This window comes from Excalfactoria chinensis, chromosome 17 (assembly GCF_039878825.1).
Source record: "Excalfactoria chinensis isolate bCotChi1 chromosome 17, bCotChi1.hap2, whole genome shotgun sequence".
Lineage (NCBI taxonomy): Eukaryota > Metazoa > Chordata > Aves > Galliformes > Phasianidae > Excalfactoria > Excalfactoria chinensis.
Genome location: NC_092841.1, coordinates 5,834,698 through 5,854,290, shown reverse-complemented (window position 1 = coordinate 5,854,290; position 19,593 = coordinate 5,834,698). Strand labels below are relative to the sequence as shown.

Genomic DNA, 19,593 nt, shown 5'->3' with positions numbered 1-19,593 from the left:
GATTCTATGATCCTATGACTGTAGTGCTGACAGAAGGCTCTACAGTGATGCTAGTGAGATAGGTCAGGCACGGATACCTAGCTTCCAACCCCACAATTTCACATTTCTGTACAGATCTGTGACAGATTTCACCCCCACAAGGAGGCCCCTTCCTAAGCTGTATGCAGCATGGCTTCCTTACCACTTCAGTACAGAGTGAACTACGTCTAGTTACCCTTCAAGTTCTATTGCTGTAATCCAGTCAAATTAACAAACTGAAGAGCTCTTAAACACTGATCCCTGCCCTCAGCACTCAGCTCTCCCTTCTTATTAATAACATTTAATATGGAAACATTCAGATGCCAAAAGAAAAGAGCTCCTGTGAGGTAGAGTTGTCAGCAGGGGGGAAGCTCTGGGACCCCACGTCATCTGTGAAGCAGCTACAGATGGCAAATTACCATAGGAAACAGAAATGCCTGTGGGTCCATGTGGTTCTTGTTACCACCGGCTCTTGGGGAAGCAGTGTGAGTGTGAAGGCAGCCACAGCCAGCTGGAGCTGGAGTCAAACCAGACATGAACGTTTTGGTCTTGTAAGTACTGATAAGAAGAGTTCTGGTTCCTTCCCTTTCTAATCTCTTCATTCTAAGATGAAGTGGCTCTTCTACAGGAGATGCAGCATCCCATATGAATGGCACTGTACAAATGCAATTCAGGAAAGTCATTTCTTCCTGGAAAGGTTTTTGATCTGAAGAGATTATACGAGCTTGAGGAAATGTGTGCCACCCAGCAGCACAGCAAGTAATGCCCTGGCTCTAAGTCAGGAAACATCTGAGAATTTTGTTCTTGGGGAAAAAAACTGTCATTTCTACTAATTTGTAAAGAAAGTGACCCAGGACTTTCCCCAGCCCTCGAATTTGCTTCACAAAGCCCAGATCAGTGCTGCAAACACACACCTCCCCACTAAAGCCCTTCTCTGTGGGCTGGCAGGGTATCAGCCCCACTCGGCAGGGCACATCTTGTGGTCCCTGAGTCCAAAGACTTTCCCCTCTGAGTACTACACCATGACACGGGATGTTTAACAGTAGCAACATTTTGTGTTTGTGCAGCAATCTGAGAAATGTTTCTCAGAACTTCACAGGTGAGGAGATTCATCAGACAACAGGTGAGAGCTCTGAATTCACTGCACTCCCTTTGATGGTGCCTTGGCTCACTGTTGGCTTTGTGATAAGACAGCCAGAAAGGTTTCATGTGAAGTTTCCAAACACTGCAGAAATACAAGACAGCAATTTACTCTTTCACTTACTGACAGCTTCACAGATGAGAGAACTATGGCAGCTCCCAGAGCCAGATCAACCCCGCCAGGTGACTCATAAAGGAACGGCTGCTATCTTCATGCTGGAGAGTTCAGAGGTAAACAAATGTTTATGAAAGCCAACTTTATCTATTAGTCTCACACAGTGCTGTGCATTACTCATAGCAGATCTCACAGATGCAGTGAAATCCTGACTTCATTCATTATTTAGGTGTCCCTCCTCCCTCTTCCACAGGACTAAAAGCAACTCACAAATCTTTGGAAACATCTCTGCAAGTTCATTTTAAAAATACAGGAGCATCGAAGTATCTGACCAACAGTTCTTAATGGTTCCTAACCATGCCCTGGTTCTGGGCGGGCTCCCCCCCTCCCTTGGCTTCCCCTGAGCATTCCTTGGGGCACTGCAGCCATATGGTCCAACAAATCTTCCTCAATGAGGTTAACCTTCAAGGACACGGTAATGAAAAACTGATGGGAGCAACAAACTGCAATAAGCCTTTGAACGTGCATGTGCCAGCAAGAAATACGGAACAGTTACTGATAAAGGAAGCTTCTTGTGGGGGCTAGGCAAAAACACTTGTGGTTCTGTCTCTTGCTCTGCGGCTGGGAGATGATGGTAGCACAGTCAGTCTGTATCAATTTAAAAGTTCTTCCGGTTTTAAATAAGGTTAGGAACAGTGTCACAGATATATTTCTACCACAGGTAAGAATTTTTACCTAAATATAGCACTGTCTCACCAAAATGGCTGGATAAAGTTGTACAAATATGGGTTAGCTGTCCTCTGACAACCAGGAACAAAGCAAACTCCTTTGCAAAGCTGAACTTGTTATCACAGCCCTACTGACAAAGGCTGGGAAAAGCTCCAAGGAATCAGCCTTTCCAATATTCCTTTTTATAACCTTACTGTATCTATCGATGCGTTTCCTTTCCAAACACTTCCCAGCCCTGCTGGTTGGAGAGCAGGCTGCCAGGTTCGTGCTGTCAGCCCCTAATGCTCATTATTTGCATTAACCCTGTATCGACATTGCCGTGGCTACGTTATTACTCCACTGTAGCCTTGGTAGCAGTTTATCTTAACGCCATGTACCAAAACAAGCCTGAGTTCCAGGGCACACATTCACCCAAAGAGCTGCTGTATCTCACAGCCCATTCCACAGCTGATACCGCAGTCAGTTGGGTAATTACAACATCAGCCCATACAAAACAGTGAGCCAAACACCAAACCTCCTGATTAATAAAGGCTCTCAAGGGCCTGATTAGCCTTGCTTGGATTTCTGTAACCTTAGGAAATATAACAGTTGACCATTTTGTCCCCATTTTTCATCTGCTTGGCCAAACTCTTGACGCACACGCAGCTCTGCTGGGCTCTGCAGCACACGGAGCAGGCAGTGCCCACACCTGCTGCCCTGTGCTCCGAACCGCAGCAGCCTTCTCTTGGCACAGCACTCCCTGACAGAAGCTGCATTTCTCTAGCATCTCTGTTCCAGACGTGGCCTCTATGTCCCTGATTAGCAGAAGGTCAAGTAGCCTGTATCTCTTTTTAATTTTTAATTGCAGTTTCATGCTGTTATTTCAGCGGCTGGAGGCAGCGCAGCACAAATCCCTCAGGAGCAGTTTGCGGATACTCTCTTGTAGTCTGGCCTACTTTACTTCCTTGTTCAGTTACAAATTGCTTATCACAGCCCAGGTGTGTGGCAGTACTGGAAACGCACACCTCCACCCCATCTCATAAATTCCCCACAGCATTTTGATCCTCCTCCAGCTTCTAAAAGTAGAACATAATCAAGATCCAATTTTTAGCTCTGTGAGCCCAGCTGAGCGCCGCAGTGCAATTCCAGTCAGCTCCGTTTACACCTGAAGCAGATGCTGCCACTTTGGCCCTGGGCAGCACCAGCAGCGCAGAGCCTGCAACAGACATGGAGCTGGGGAGGCCAAAGCCCTTCTTTGTGGTTGACTTTCTGCTCTTTCATAACCACCTGGAACCTTGGCTTTATCACACAGCTTTCACATATCTGCACACTTTTCTCCTAACTGCAGACAAAACATAAAACAAATCCAATCCTACTTTACACCATGCTTCTTACTCCACAGAAGACCTTACGTTTCCATTGCACAGCCTTCCCACTCAAACATATGCAAAGAACACTGTGTGTATCTAACATAAACACAGCACAAACCTCCCAGGAGCGAGAAGAAAGATATGAGGTGGAACAGGACGTAAATAAAGAGCGAGCACGCTTCAAGTTCATGAACTGGAGGGCAAAGATACCCTCATCCTGTCACACAAATGCCAACCCCCCCCCCAAATGCCACCTGTCATTTGACTACTTTTATTATAGACACATTGGCACTCCCTAGAAGGCCATATTTCAGAATCAGGGTGGCTTCGCCACTCTCTGACTGAGCAGCTGTATTTCTTCACAGGAGAGCAGTATGCAGCGCGTGCTGTCAGAGTATTTCTCTTGCTGATATTATTAATAATGGTATATTCAATATAATTCAATATAGGTAGTTAATATGCATGGATTTTCAGCACAGCAAACAAAAGGAAAAAAGGACCCAACCAAATCCATGCTTACCTGAAGGATTAAATCAATAGGATGTGACTTTCCTGATAGAAAGAGACCAAATCTCAGCTCTCAGCTGTTTCCCAGCCTCTACCCAAAGAACCCAGCTTGGTTTATCCATGGAGAAACATTGCTGGGAGGAACACTTTGCCATGGCAACTGCCAACCCCAGAAAAACACACCCCCAAAACTGTGCTCAGCCAGAAAATGGGCAGAGGAAAATCTTGAAGATAATACCTTGGAAAGGAAGAACAGATGAGATGGAAAATGTCACTTAAACACTGGTTCTGTCAGGGAGAAATGTGACAGGCTTTCAAATAGTAAAGCTTTTGAATACAAAACCCTGCCTGGGCTAAGAACAGAATTACTCAAAAGACAGTGATGGATAACAGGAGGTGCAGATGTGCAAGGTAACAACCCTGTTGGGGCCAGGGACAACACTGTGGCTGTCACTGAACCTGTTGGAGTTCAGCAAGTGTCCCAGCTCAGGATGAGAAGGTCAAACCTTAGGGTTGTTTTTTAATACAACAACCAAGCAGAAACAAGTCCAGGGAAAAGTCATTTCCCCTCTAAAAATATCAGTGTGTGATGTCCCACCAAATCACAGAATTCAAACAACTGCTTTTGAAACAGAAAACATCTCTCAAGCCATCTCCTTTAAGGCTGCTTTCAGAGGAGTCAGCATTTATTTAGTTGGAGGACACCTTCCTTACCCTGAGTGCAAAATTGCTCCTCCTCTGAACATCAGCTCACCGGGACAGCCTTTGTAGTCAGTCTGAGCAGCCAGAGAGGCACATTTCTATGCAGGTGTTTTGTACCAAGGACACTCTGTATGTATGCACGAGCATATAAAATATAATTCAGAACATTGCCAGGTGAAAGCAGGCAATTTCCATGTAAATTAGTCCCAAATAGAGGCACGCTGTGCTTTTCATTGCTCTTGGTAATTGTTCACTGGGGGTTTCTTGGCAGTTGTAGTTAATATTGCTTTCTGATGCTCTGGAGAATATAGAGAAAAAAGAGCTGCTGAGTGTTGCCCTTAGAGGTTATAATAAAACTCTAATCTGTGAAGACACACCATTGCCTGTGTACAGTCCTACCCCAGCCTACCTAGAAACATGGAGTTTTTTTCCTGTAACTGCATGGCTGTGCTTTATGCAGATTTCAGACAGAGCTGAGCTTAGAAACCTCTTCCAATAGGAGATTCAGGCAACAAACACCTCAGAGAGAATGCCACAGTGTGGGCCTAGATTCACCAGGGTCTGAGAAGCAGAGGTTGGGGTCAGTCCCTGGGCTGGGCCCCTCAAAAGGTCATCCCTGAAGATACTGACTGCACTCATGTCCCATGGGATGCAATAAGAACTGAGGAGAAGGAGAATCTGGCAGAGACAGAGCAGTACTTCCCTCCAGATAAGTATTAGAATATACTGATATCCTACGTGTTGATTACTGCAGGAATGAAGATGCCGCCTCCAGCTTCTGGAAGATATTCAATGAATAGGTTGTCCATGATCACAGCATGGGTCCTACAGTGACAGCAGGTCAGGAGGTTCCACCAGCATCTTGCTAAGGGGAGCAAATCACAAACATGCTCTGTGCTGATGACTGCACAGCATGAACAGCCCAAGAACCCCCAGGACAGGGAGGCAGACACTGAGCATCTGCAATGCCAAAAGCACAAAGGGAGCCAAGAATGACTGAGAGCGTGTGGGTGGTGGAGAGAACTGGAGGCTGACAAGAAACAGAAAAAAATAAAGCTTCAATTTGCTGTATTTAACACTGCTTCTCCTTACCATGTAGGTTGTGCTTTTCAATTTGCTATCAGTTGGAAGACATTTCCAACTTAACATTTTAGCTCCTGTGCTTCTGCTAAGATGGGAGACCTGATGTCCTTCACTCCAAGTTTGCTCCAGCTTCCAGAAGGAAGCACGGTGAGGTCAGTACATCCAGCACACACGGACCCTTTGTGATCCACGTGGGAAGACATTTTCTTGGGGGCTCAGCCCTGCCAAGTCTGCACCAAAGGCAAAACAAACCTTATCAGCAGTTCAGCTGTGGAGGATGTGTGGTGCTTTCTTTGGGAAGATCTGGTTTAACTTGAGGTGTCAAGCTAATACAATTCCTTGACTGTTGTCGTGGTGGATACCACCCAAACTGGGCAGAACGGGCTTCTGGCTTTTCTGAAGCCAGCAGGGGACTCCTAATTGCTGCTGAAAATCTTTTCAAAGAAGTGGATCAGTCAATAGTCCCAAATCCATCCCAGAGGCAAACCATTTGTTTGTCATGTTTCAACAATATTTCTGCTGTTCTTACAGTGTAATTAATCACTTGGCAGGCAGTGAACACACACAGGACAGAGAAGGCAGCTCATTCTTTGACACGCAGCAATCATTCTGCACCTTGTTAAGAGGCAGAGTCACCCTTATTGGCAGATGAGAGCAGCAAAAACAGAAAAGAAAAACTGGAAAACAGGAACTCGATACAGGACAAATGGCTAGGAAACAAATGGCCTTGTTTAAAACAGGGAACCCTGCTAATCACTGCCATCTTACAAAGGCTCTTCCACTGCTTTGCATGTACAGCGTTTGGGCATAGAATTCAGATGAAGGAATTTCTCATCTACAAGAACACCTAGCCTGCTCTTCACAAGCAGCTGGTGAGGTATGCTGCTACCTGCTCTCACTGGGGGGAAGGCTCTCAAATCATTCATTCAACCTCCCCTTGTTACCAAATCAGGGGATGTTCACTCAAATCTGAACAGCCAAAACGCGCCATGTGAAGTGCTGAAAAATCCAACTCCTTTTGCTGATTCCCTCTGACATAGGAGCTGAGACAGAAGAGCACTAGAACCCAGGCAACTCTTTGCCTGAGCCTACAACACAAGCCTTGGCCAGGGAGATGTGGATGCAGCCGGCCCAGTTCCCTTTCAGCCTGCAGGCAGTGCTCCCAGCTGGCCAGGTGCCCAGCAGGGCCCTCAGCCAGCTGTTCAGAAATGCCAGACCCAGGCACTTTGCTTTGTTTGAGCTGCCTGAATCTGGGTCTGGGTTTTCACACAGATACTTGGGCAGTGGACTTTCTGTTGGTTCTCATCTCCAAAGGCTGTCCGGGGCTCTGAGCTACTTACAGACACTTGCTCCAGAGCAAATCCTGCACAGACTTTTGGCTTTGGCTGCAACAGCAAACAGCGGGAGGAATTCAGAGTGGATAGCCTGGCCTCTGCCATATTCTGGGCATTGCTGACTCTAAGAGGCAGAAGTTATACTGACAGCACTTTGCTGATGCAGTACCTCAAACAGACCACAGTACAGACCCAAACTACCAAATGAACAGGCTCAATTCATATACAGAAATGCGGGTGTATTCACAGGTCCTGGAGCTGAGAGGCTCTACAGCTGCTAACTTGCGTAGCTTGTTTCAGAAGAGACCTGCTTCCCTAGTGTTTATAACCACTTCCTTAACACCCTAGAGGACTTTCAGTAGCAGTAGGAACACAAGCATCTCCTGCATAGTGCCAAAACCCCATGGTGTAAGCACAAGGCTGGCAGGGACACAAACAGAGCAGAAGCTCCCAGTCCCTCTAACCCACCCCTCCCAGCACAGCAGCATCACACAAACTCTTTCCACCTCTGTGAAAGAGCAGGATGTATGGCAGAGCAGGGACTCAATTGGTTTGTTTTAAATCAGACAGGAGTTTCCTATTCTCTATGCGCGCTCACAGACTGTTTGCAGTCTGATTCAGGGCAGAGTCAGAGAGACACTTCCCTTTGATATGAGAGTCCTGTAACACCCAAGTGCTGCTCTTTGCTATTTATGCATCACACCCCAACAGACTGGAGCTCAATGGATGAGTTCTATGTTGGCCTGAAATACCATCCTGACACAGCCTCTCATTATAGGCCATTAAAAACCTTCCACGGAATGGCCTTTAAAGTTCAAATGGCATATACAATATGCTTTTTCCCCTGTTTAGGACAAAGGTTTTAGACACTAAAAGCTCATCAGTTTTTGTTCTTGTTTACACTGGAGAAAAAAATAGGGAAAAGTAGATCATTTATTAAAATGTCAAATGAAATGCTTCAGCCTCCTGGTACCTGAGGATCTTGCATATCAATTTAAATTAATTGCACTCAATTGGTTTCAATTAAAGGCTTGAGGTTTGGCAGTTCCATCTTCCCCCATCTGACTCAAAATACACAAACAGGCTGATGAGTTCAGCACCTTGCTGTGCCTCCTGTCTCTACCTCATCTCTCTTCTTGGCATCACCTTCACCTCCTCAGGTTTCTGCTTCACTCTGGGTTTCAGAAAGCTACAGGACATGCAATAGGCCCATGGGAGAGAAAGTCAAAGTGACAGCAGAGGAGAGGAGAAATAATGTTAAGACGAGGATATGTTTCCTCTTCCTTTTCTTACTCCTAAATCACATCATGAATGCAGAGACAGCATAACAACAAACCAGCTCAGTATCTACCCACCTTTGTCTAAGTGCAGCCCTTTGGGTGCAATAAAAGAGATGCATTCCCTTTAAAGTACCTACTTGTGCCACTACAGCAGGTGTATCCTTCTGCTGCCTCCCTCTCCTGGCTGCAGCTGAGAATTAGACAGATGTGCAAAGGGTATGCTGGGATGAACACCAGATTAACAGGCAACTGCCTTGTTGCTGTTTGTGCCGCTGGGGGCTGCCCATGAGCATGACTACACCACCAGCAATTCACACTCAGTAAGGCCTGGGAAACGCAGAGTGAGCTCATGTTCTCAGCAGGTGCTTCCCTTGGGAGCTGAGCACAGAACTCAGAGATAACCTCAAATCCACCCAGGCCTCAGAAGTCTTACTATTTCATCTGATGGTTCTCCCAGCCCTTAACTGACATCTAGTGAACAGTTTCTGAACTGCACCTGAAAGACCTGGAAACTGCAGGTAGCCGAGATGCTCTTCCTGGAAGGCAGAGCTGTGCAGAGGAGATGTGAGAAGTGTGGAGTGTACACTGTGCATCGTTTCCTGTCCTCTTACCACCACTTCTCACAGGCCACACAAATACTGCATCGACCCAAAGTGGGCAGACAGCTGCTGGAATGGCACGGTACCACCTGCTGCGAGGTCCATGCAGGGTGACTGGGGAAACCAGAAGCCTGCTCAGGAGCACCCAGGAAGAGCTCCACACAGTACTGAGGGAGCAATTTGGATGGGCAGTCAGTCACTCTGCCCCCTTCCTATCCCAGAGGCACAAATCTAGAATGCAAAAGGGAATGTCATCGGCTGCTCTCAGCATTAGCAGCAAGCACAGCTCCCATCTCTTCTGGCTGCTCCTAAGCTTTGCAGCTACATCTCTTAGCTCGTCTCCAAGCACCTTCTCTGCAGTATGTCCCTGGATGATAGCAGCTCCCAGAGGAATACAGACCCAACAGCCACACCACCTGCCCTCTAATGAGCCAGCAACGTCTGCACAGCAATAGGAAAACATCTAGTGTTTGCGGAGAGGCTGCTTTGCATTTTATAGTCTCTATCATCTCTTGCAAAACAGGGAGTACAGGGAGTTTGGTTTATGGTATCTATTAAGGTTACCAAGCAACAGCATTGCGGGTATCTATGTCACTAGTCACAAAACAATACGGTTTCAGAAACAAGCAATGATAGCATTGTCAGCCTTCTACAACCCAGGTTCTAAAACCAGCCTCTCTTCTTCATCAAGTGGAAAGAGACAGAAAGCTCAGACAACTCTTCTCCATGAAAAAAGTTTATGGCCAAATTCTGCCTTTCTGTTTGCAGTCACAGAGGGGTCCCTCTGTCCTGTGATAGACATTCTCCGCACTGAGCTGAGGCAATCTCTACCTTCTGCCCAAACAGTGAAAACCATTTTGTGTAAGCAGTGCAGATGAGATGGACCAAGGACAAGGTCCATGGCATTTACACCTCTCACCACATGCTCCAACAATTAAGTTTAAGTGCTGGACCCAGCTATTCACAAAGGAGTGCAAGGAAAACAGGAAATCAGGATCTTGATAGAAATGAGTGATTTTTCCTATGTGTGCTGTGGGAAGGCATGCACAGCTACGGCACTGCCCATAGTCCAACTGGTAACACCTCTAACCAAGGCACCAACACATTTGGATCTCAGGCCTGTTGTCTGGCCTCAGTTCTCAATCTCTTCCATACTGACTCACTAAAATTTTCATCACACAAGGTCTGTGTGCAAAGGGACGATCTCTCCTCCACAGTTCCACTCCTCAGCCAATGTGAAACTCTTCTTTGTAGACTAAATTTGCAGCCAGATGTGTCAGAGGTGCAACAGTGATTGGTGCTTCCTCTGCTGAGCTTCTCAGCTCAGTGGCTGGGCAGCTCTTGGCCTGTTGACTTTTACTTCCTAGATTCATGACTATTAACTGGTCTTCCCTACTGATTTAAGCTGCATTTAACATAGGGTAACTGTCAGCTGGCCTAAGAGAATTTAGGATTTGATTAGCAATGCTGTTATAGGCCTCAGTACTTGCTTGGCTGTGAATGGAGTCATCATGTACAAACTTGCTGGCACCACACAAGTGGAAAACGCTGATTGTATCTAATTAAATCAGTCAAACTTCACAAGTGAACAAGTCCTCAGAGACCTTCTGCAGATCATAAACAACAACAGCATTCGTACAGCACTCCTGAGACTTTCTGAGTGCAATAAGATGAGACAAAGTTAATGCTTCTCTTACCTGGTAATAGTAATCATCGTACTGCAGCTCATAGTGCCGATGCCCGGAGTTTTCAGGAGACAGGACATCACTCAGTAACTCTTCACAGCCTGGAAAATAGGAACAAAAGCAAATGATCAGGCTGAGAGTTGGTATTCCTAGAGATTACATGCATGATAAAGGAAGAAACAGAGTCACAGCTAATCTTTGTGCATGAAATTTGAAAGTTAGCTCTGGAATATATATAAATAGCTGAAAGACAGCTCTGCCTCCAGCATGAGGCACTAAATTGGTGCCACCACACTAATGCTGATTCACCATGGATACTCTGAGCTACAAGGAAACTGAAAGCTGGGCATTATTCAGCTCAGTGACCTGTTCTGCAGCATCAAGACCACCCCGACCAGCGCCAAGCTCAGGATTCACAGGCCTGGTGCTAGCTGGGTGTCCACCTGAGGTTAGTGTCAGCAGAGCTGCTTCTGATTCTCTTGTGTCTAAGGGATGAACTTGGCAATACAATACCTATGTGTCACAATTCCCCCTTCAAAAAGAGCCCTGTCACAGAGCACACAGTGTTTGGCAAGCAAACAATTATGCACTGCCATCAGAGACTTGCAGCTTCTGTGTTTGCTTTTGGTAACCAAATGAACAGCTGGAAAAATCAATGCCTGTGTTTCCCTCAGTCCTTCTCTCATCTGAAAACTGGAGACAAATATAGAAACACTGAAATCACCAGATGTCTCATTCCACATTAATTACCAGTGACTGCACTTGGCATGTTGAGCTGCAGAAGGCAATAGTGTCAGACCAAGTTATTTTACAATAACCAGTTTACAGCCTTGGGCCTAAACTGTATGAAACCTCAGCATGCACACACATTTGGAAGCTGCAGTTATCCAGTGCAAAACCTTCGGCTGTGACCTTCTGAAAAGAGGCAAGATATGAAGCATTTTGCCTTGAGAAGATGTCTTTCTACCTGACTTGCCTTGTCTGTCTCTAAACATTTCCAACTCACATTTGAGCTATTTGTTTCCCCTGGTTTCAGTGTTTTGTATGTCAGCACGTGCTTGACTGAGGTTACTTTCTGGTCCTCTTCCAGAAGAGGATTTCCTTCAGTGCATTTTGACAATAATATCAAAGGCTTATTAATATCAAAGGCTTATTTCTCATTAAATTGCTTTGTGTCAGCACTCACTATGACAATCTTTACGCATATCAACAGCTTGCTCTGCTAAACAGCCTCTGCGTGATATGGGGCATGTACTCATTAAATTATCTCCACAAAAGAAAAGAAAGAAAGAAAATAAATGCCAAAACCTACATAGCAGTGGATGTACACTGCTGCAATGAAGATGCGTTCACACAATTCTAAACATTCCCAGTTACACCTTCAGCCATAATCTTAAGCCTTATTTTCCTAATGAAATTGTACTAACAGTGCTTCTAGCTGAAGATCTCTAATCAGTCAATCTCTGTTTCCGCCTGCTAGATAAGAAATGCATCACCACCCCAGCCTTCTCCTCTAATGGGGAAATCACAACGGCTGTGCATTTTCAAAGGTGCAAAAGGGATTTAACTACCAAAACCAAGGGGCATCAAAACCTTTCCGCCTTGTGCCCTTCTGAATGCTGGCCAGACTGGCCTGTTAGAGCCAGGAACCAACAGCCTCTGGATCTCCTGGAACTCAAATCTGGTGTTAAGCTGCAAGGTCGTGTGTTCCCTTTTTGCTATCTGGTTCTTCTGTGACCACAGTCTTTGATTTTCCTTATCCATTAAGGCTGATGCCTTCATCATAGCCCTGGACAATTTAAATTCAAGCCTATAATTTACTCAGTAAAAGCACTAGGAAGAAAAAGCACAGAAAGCACAATCTTCTCTATACCTAACCAGCATGGGGCAGCCCTCCCCACTTCTTCATGACAGCCACCTGGCACGGGCTTTGTGTCCTGGTCCAGGACCACAGAAGCCAATCAAGCTTTTGATCCATTTCCAGAACATCAACAGGCATTTAATCCAATCTGGCATAGCTCGGCTTGGCAAATGGAGACCAATCTTGCTTGTATTGAAGTCACAGACAGAACTTCTATTGACACTGACAGGCTCAGGATGTAGGTTCATCTGAGACAATCCCTGTAAAGGTGAATTTTTGATAGGACGATGTTTGAGGGTGCAGCAACTGATGTTCCCCTATGGGAGAGGTTTGCTTAGCATGGTTAGTGTACTGGCATCACAGCTTGGGCCTCCTTATCCTGCTGGGAAGATCTGCGTGTTGTCACATGTATCACATTACATCGATCTATGATTCTATAAAGAAAATGCTGAGAGGCCATTTTCCTTTAGGATTACTGAAACACATCACTGTGCTCTTGCAGTCATCTGGACCTGATCCAGCCACCATCAGATCAATGGAAAGACACCCAATGGCATCAAGATGCTTAGGATTGTGCCACTGTTTTTACTCCTGTTTAGAACTGTACTTAAAGGATTAATTCTCTGTTACTCTTTTCCCCTGTCAAGACACAAACTTTACACAGGGGGCATAATATAAAGAGGGGACTGCATTAACCTGCAGCATCTCAAATACAGTGTGCGTGTCTTATTACCTGAACATATTTAGGTCTGCAGCCTGGGACACAGCAGTGAGCTACATTCAAGTCTCAGACCAGAAAGGAAATTTAACAAATAATAATAAAAAAAATCCAGGTTTACTCTGGCAAATCTCAGCGTGGAAACGTGAAGGCATTGGGCAGCAGTTTGCTCAGGGAGTGCTCTGGCCTGGCACGCAGGGTGCTTCCTGCTACTACGCTCTCTCTTGAGGAGAAACATTTTGGCTCGGCTTGCAGAACTGCCACGATGGATATTTCAAGCTATGCAGCATGATGCACTCAAGGCTACAAACTGTCCATAAATAACCCATTGCAAATAAGTGAAGGAATACTTTCTGGCTACTTTAAGGATCTCCTGCACCGAAATGTCCTATTATTGCTATAATTTCATTTTCCAGGAAACAATAAAACTGAAAGCCACTTACATGGCTGTTTGGAGCTATTTTATTTGAATGCCTACTTACATCATAATATTTTAATATGCTTAATATTTCATCTGCCTTGCTGTGGTTGGGAAAATTTCCTCATGTACTTTTCTGGGCAGTGCTTGGCAAGGAGTCCAAGGAGCTCCACTGCTGTCAGTGAGGAATGAAAGAGGCACAGAGCAAACCCAAGAACAACTTCAAGTCCTTCCTTATTTACCAGCACAGCTCTGCAAAGGGCTGCCCTCAGTGGAGAGCACCCTGCAGAAGGGCTGCACATCACATAAATCACTGTGCAGGGTGACACAGATCCAAAACAGCCCCACATTCGGAGGCAGAACTCAAATACCAGGTCACAGAAGGACAGAGATGGGGCAGCTGAATTTCCCCCTCTGGCCAGAGGTGTGAGGTGAGCCAACCACACTGCTGTGTGCCAGCTCCCACCCAGCAGAACAGAGTTTCTCTAATCTAGTTCTGTCTGAATTACCCGAGTTTAAGACAAACAAACAAAAAGCCCCAACCATTTAACACAGCGTTAAAAATGCAGAAGTGAGCACAGCTCTTTTAGCCATCAATGCATTAGGGACAAACACATGATGGGGGAATTATTTGCACTTTGCAGAGGCAAAGTGAAGTAAAATGACATGTGACTTGTCCCCGGTGAGGGGAATTCTGCTGCAGAACAAGAATTCTGTGTCATACCATAACCACATAATCATCTATGCTTTCTTCTTGCGAAAACACTAATATCTCTTGAAAACACCCAGCTAATTGAAGCAAACTCTCAGCACGGTGCTGCCTGTCCCACAGAAAGGACAGGATCATCTTTTGCATAATCCTTGCTTAGGGCTCATGTTTTCCAAGTCACTGAAGGGGAACAACCTTTAACATTTTCAGTTTTCTCAGGATGCCAGACGTGATTTCCCTTCCCACATCATTTGACTCATTTGCCATCAGTTTCATTTGAAAATGGAAGAAAAAAGTTTGTTGAACAGTCAATTTGCAAACAGACATTCTGGCCACTAATAAATGCAATTGCAGCAAAGAATTAACCCATCCCGTGTCAGGCAATTTTCACAGGCAATTAAACAATTTTAATGCTATAGGAAATCAAACCTGATTACCTAACTGAATGCAGTTGGTTCCGGGCATTTTTCCCAGCTTCTCACTTCACCTACTCCTGGATCCTTAACAGTGTATGAAACTTATTTATGGTTTCAGATTGAGCCTTAGGAAACTGCACTACTTTTAAGAACAAAAAACATCAATCCATTAAAGGGTTATGTAGTTACTCACAATAGCAGAGCTCGGCTCTTCACTCATACCCACAACAGCCCTCCCCAAAACCAGCCCATGTATCACTGCCCTTATTAAAGTCATTGTCCTGCACAGCGGTCACTGTTGCTTTTATGGTTAAAATAAGCTATGAAGTCAGAATATATTTGCCCTTTTTCTTTTGATTCTGCATTAATTTGTATTCACGTTGTACCCTCTCATTAATGAGCTGCAACACCAGGGTCAGCAGGGGGAGCTCGCCCTTCGTTTGTCACGGCGCTGGGTTTTTAAGTTCAAGTATCAAAGCGGAGGGACTATATTGAAAAGACAACAGAAATCTCAAAATAGAAAGCACAGATCAAACCAAATTAGATCCTGCTAAACAGACCAAGAGCCTGGTCCTGCAAACACGTCTGGCTGCAGAACCTAGCAGCCTTTAAAGCACATTAGAGATAATAGTTCCACTCAAACCTTCAAGTATTACGAGTGCTGAAAATATTTACTGGAATGGCACAATAAATTCAGTACAGCGAAAACAGTCATTGCTGAGCAAACTGTAATGGATCCCATGCTGACCCTGCTGAAATCAATGGGAACTCAGGCTGAGGGTGATGTTCTGGCTGCTCTCAGCATCCCTGCACAGTGCCACTTCAGACAACTGTTCTGGCTTTGACAGCTGCTAGGTAAGAGGGTATGGCTGTTATTTGATGGCAATTGCTCTCCAGACTGATGCAGTTATTAGAAATAAAGTCATGCAGTGAGCAGAGAGCAAAGGCAGCTTCAGCAGTAGTAAAACCGTCATACTCTGATACTCCAGTGAAACTGCTGCAAAGCTTTAAATTTGATGGCAAGCCTGTCCCTGGCTCTGGCAGAGCCTAATTGCATGGGGAAAACAGCGGGGGCTCCACTGAAACGCTCAGGCAAAGTGCTTTAATCCACAAAGGACAAGCAAAAAGAGGCAAAGCTTTCCATAAATAGAAAACACTTCCACCCCAGAGACAGCAGGAGTGAGCTCCTCCAGCACACCTCTGCCCCTAACACCGACACCTCCACTAGGAACAGCTCTCTCCATCACTTCTGGAGACGCCTGCTGTTAGTGAGGCTCCTCAGCACATCCCTCCCCATGGTTCCTACTATTTAGCAGCTGAGGAAGATTGTTTCTTCCACCTGAGAGTTCTAGCAGCTGCTGTGGAGGTACATGACTCACACATCATGAGGTTTATCCAGCTCAGGAACACTGTGAAGGCAAGGCCAGATGTCCACTTGTAAAGCACGACACTTGGCATGTTTACTGTGCAAGACAGAACAGTGTCCTGGTTTATGCAGGAGAGCGGCCAAGCTGCAGTTTGTGGACACAGGGCTTGAGGTTTCTCCTTGCAGTGAGAGGTGCTATCACTCAGTTACAGAGCAGACACTGAACAATCTGATGTTAGGATATACTCTTCAGGCTCCAACATTTAGCTTACAGCTAAGATCAATACCTGGATCTGAAAGGGATCTGAATCTATTCTAGATGCTTCAAGCCTGCCTGATGTTTTACACAGCAATTCAAAACAAACTGGACTACCAGAAAAAAACATAATTATACACTATTCTCCTGCCATAAACATTAATTAACATGGCTATGGTGCCACATTCCTGCATCATTATGGCTTCATAGTAGTTTCGCTGTAGCAGACCCTCCAGAGGACTCTCCTGCAATCAGGCTGCAGTTGCTGTGACATTCCCTTTGCCCCTGAAGTGAAGCCTGGGGGCTGTGATGACATTCTGGCACTTCACTGAGGACATAGCAGGTGTCTGGGAAAGGACAGGCTGCATTATTTTGCTATGGGAAGCTAGAAGATTTAAAACAATTGAAGTCTCTCTGCTGTTCGCTCCACTGTCCTTTGGCAATGCTGGAGATGCACAGTAGTGTCTGTGCCTTCTGTGCAAAGGAGATGGTTTGATCTAACTGGTCTCTGCCTTCCAGGCTCCTTAACATGTCCAGCCTGTAATTAACTCTTAATTCCAATACAATCACCTAGGTAGTCTGAAAACACAAAGCAACTATACCTTGCGGATAAGAAAAGCACATTAGTCTTAAATTTTCTAGTAGAGAAATTAATGCCAAAGGGATCCCTAACTTCCCTTATGTAAATCAACAGCAGAACCAGAAACCTGGGAGCATCAGACCTGGATGCTGCCTGCCATCCACAAGGCTACTCCTTCTTCTGCTGTTTTTTCCTGCTATGTTTTGCTTTAAACCACACCACATTTGCTTTGAAAAATTAACAGCAAACCAACACACAAGCATCTGTGCATGTAGGAACTCTAACATTGCTCACCACTGATGCATGAATTGCTCAAGAAGCAAAAATATAGTGGCTCTGTTCCCAGAGTTGCCCTACTGCCACTACAAATAATCACAGCCAAGAGAGAAGCAGCAGCCAGTCCAGCCGTGCTGCTTTCTGCCGCATAAACATCAGCCAGTCTCAGATAAGGCATAATTGCACTGCTACACCAAGCAGCAAACCAGCTACACCATGAGCGACGTGGCCAGAAACGCTCAGCTCTCACTGAAGGGGTCACCCAGCAATCCTCACAAACACGGAGCTCAGGAACACACACTCAGCTCTGGGCTTTTAATTCCTAAAAGACAGAAAAAAGAAAGCCAAGAAAGACCGCTGGGGATTGTAACTGTTTATGCCTGTATTAAGCAGGAAAGCATACTGCTGCTCCCTAGCAGACGCGCTCGCTTTGATCATTACATTTCCTGCAACCAGAAAAACATTGGTAGCACTGAAGTGGGCTATTTTTAAGAAACATGCACATACCTTTGATAGCAAAAACTCCATGGCAGAAGTCCTTAAAATTGATTCTTCCCAAATCATTTGGGTCCAAGTACTTTGCCAGTTTTTCCACCTAAAAGAGAAGATGATAAAAATGCACGTTGATATTGGTGAACCACCTCCTGTCCAACTGGTCTACAGCTTCCACAGCACACCGCTGGCAGAATAACCTCAGTGTTTGCTTGAATCATTCAAGCTGCTCTCCAAGCAGAAACTGGGTCTTACATTGGACAATCCACATCAAGAATGCTCTGACCAAAGTTTCTACACTTGGGACACATCAGTACTCCTCCACATGGACCTGGAGAGTTTAACAGGGGGTGGATCTGTGACCGCACCTATCATCTGTTGAGAACAGTGCTAAGAGGTCCGCTCCCCTTGGGGCTCCCATTGTCCATACAGTTAACAAGTGAAAACCTTTCTGAGCTCTACTCCATCTCTATCAAAAGGTAATGGGGAAGGAGAGGATGAGCACAGCCTCATTCATTCCCTGAAGAATCCAGCCAAAAACAGTCAGCATTCTTTGGCCACTTGGGATCAAACAAAGACTCCCTTGCCATAGCAGAGAACACAAGTTTGAATAAGAAAAAACAACTATTTTTAATAAAAGTTTGTGACATGTTCAGTACACACACAGTTCGGGTGCTCTTCATCCACCCCAAACCTCTGCTGCCTGCTGTGCGTGGGACAGAACAGTGATACTGCCAAATAGATAGCAGGCAATGAAAAGCAGCCACTATCAGAAACCAACAATACAAAAGAATCAGCAATTCGACAACTGTTTTATAATAATAATGTATACACCACAGTAGACTTGCAGAATCCAAATAGAGCAATATGAGACAATCCTGGTGGCTTTGCTTGCTCAGGATGAAGGCTGGGTACCACCACTGACACAGCAGTAAATTAACCATACAGAGGATGGCAGGTGTGGAAGATAAAAGAGTACATTGCCTCCAAATCTTTGCTTGAGACATTTTATTCTAGCCGGGAGGGCTGAACCACAGGATATCCCAGATGAGCAACTTTGATCTCTATTCAGACACAGATTTTAGACATCAGCCTCTCTACCCATAAATTCTGTCATGGTGTTTTATTCTGGACTGTCAAAAAGATTCACATTTTACATTCAAAGAGCCATGAGACCTTCCTTCCCACCGATCTCCTGGCTAATTCAGACTGTCTGCTGTCAATTTGGAGGCTTCCAGTGGAAAGCCCAGATTTGTGCACTGTGAGGCCTGGCTCCTCTCTGGATGGGTAAGAGAGATTTTCCCACTGATATCTCATTTTGTATACACATGAAATACAGCTCAATATACAATACAGGCAGACAGAACATCAAGCAGAATCCACGTATAGCAAAGACCTGGCAGAGTTCCCTGCAGATACAGACATTCAGGCTGCAGGTCCTGTCCTGTAACCACAAGCACACCTGCCCTAATGAACACCTTGCTCATCCCCTGAGAGACAACACACACGTGGGGCTCCTGTGGTTCCCATCAGTAGTAAAAGCTTCCAGAACACAGGCACTTCACCGAAACTGTAGTGTGGGTTTAATGCATACAAGACCAGCAGGAAATCCCTCCTGAATCCAATTAAACAGATACAGGCTCACTACTGGAAAGCAGGGTCACCGTTATCTTGCTTGCCTTCACAAACAGCATAAACGTTACAGAAAGATGAAGCAGCAGCAGCAGTTCCTTACTTCACACTATTTTTGGATGCATTGAAAGCAGCACAATCACACCAGCCACTGAGGCTGGCAGCATCACCATTTTAGAGCTGAAAATCTTCCTGAGACGTGGCAGATGTGTCAACTGGAATAACAGCCCCATCCCAGGGACACTGATGGGGACCTCGGAGCGGCCACCAGCTGAGCATTCATCCCCTCACAGCCACAGCAGCAGAATCTGATCAGACATCGGCCCTC

General features: G+C 45.4%; 1 protein-coding gene across 3 annotated transcripts in view; it reads right to left on the bottom strand.

Annotated features, from left to right (window-relative positions):
• The window catches only part of RAB11FIP4 (RAB11 family interacting protein 4), a 71,935-nt gene that overhangs the window by 35,472 nt on the left and 16,870 nt on the right, over positions 1-19,593 (bottom strand). For 2 of the 3 annotated variants that reach the window (XM_072351655.1, XM_072351656.1), the window contains exons 2-3: positions 17,649-17,736; positions 10,554-10,642 (exon numbers count right to left, since the gene is read on the bottom strand). In XM_072351655.1, the coding sequence (XP_072207756.1) occupies positions 10,554-10,642; positions 17,649-17,736 (177 nt within the window). Of the gene's footprint in view, positions 1-3,871; positions 4,009-10,553; positions 10,643-17,648; positions 17,737-19,593 lie in introns of those variants that run through there. The other variant, XM_072351658.1, reaches the window with a different exon arrangement.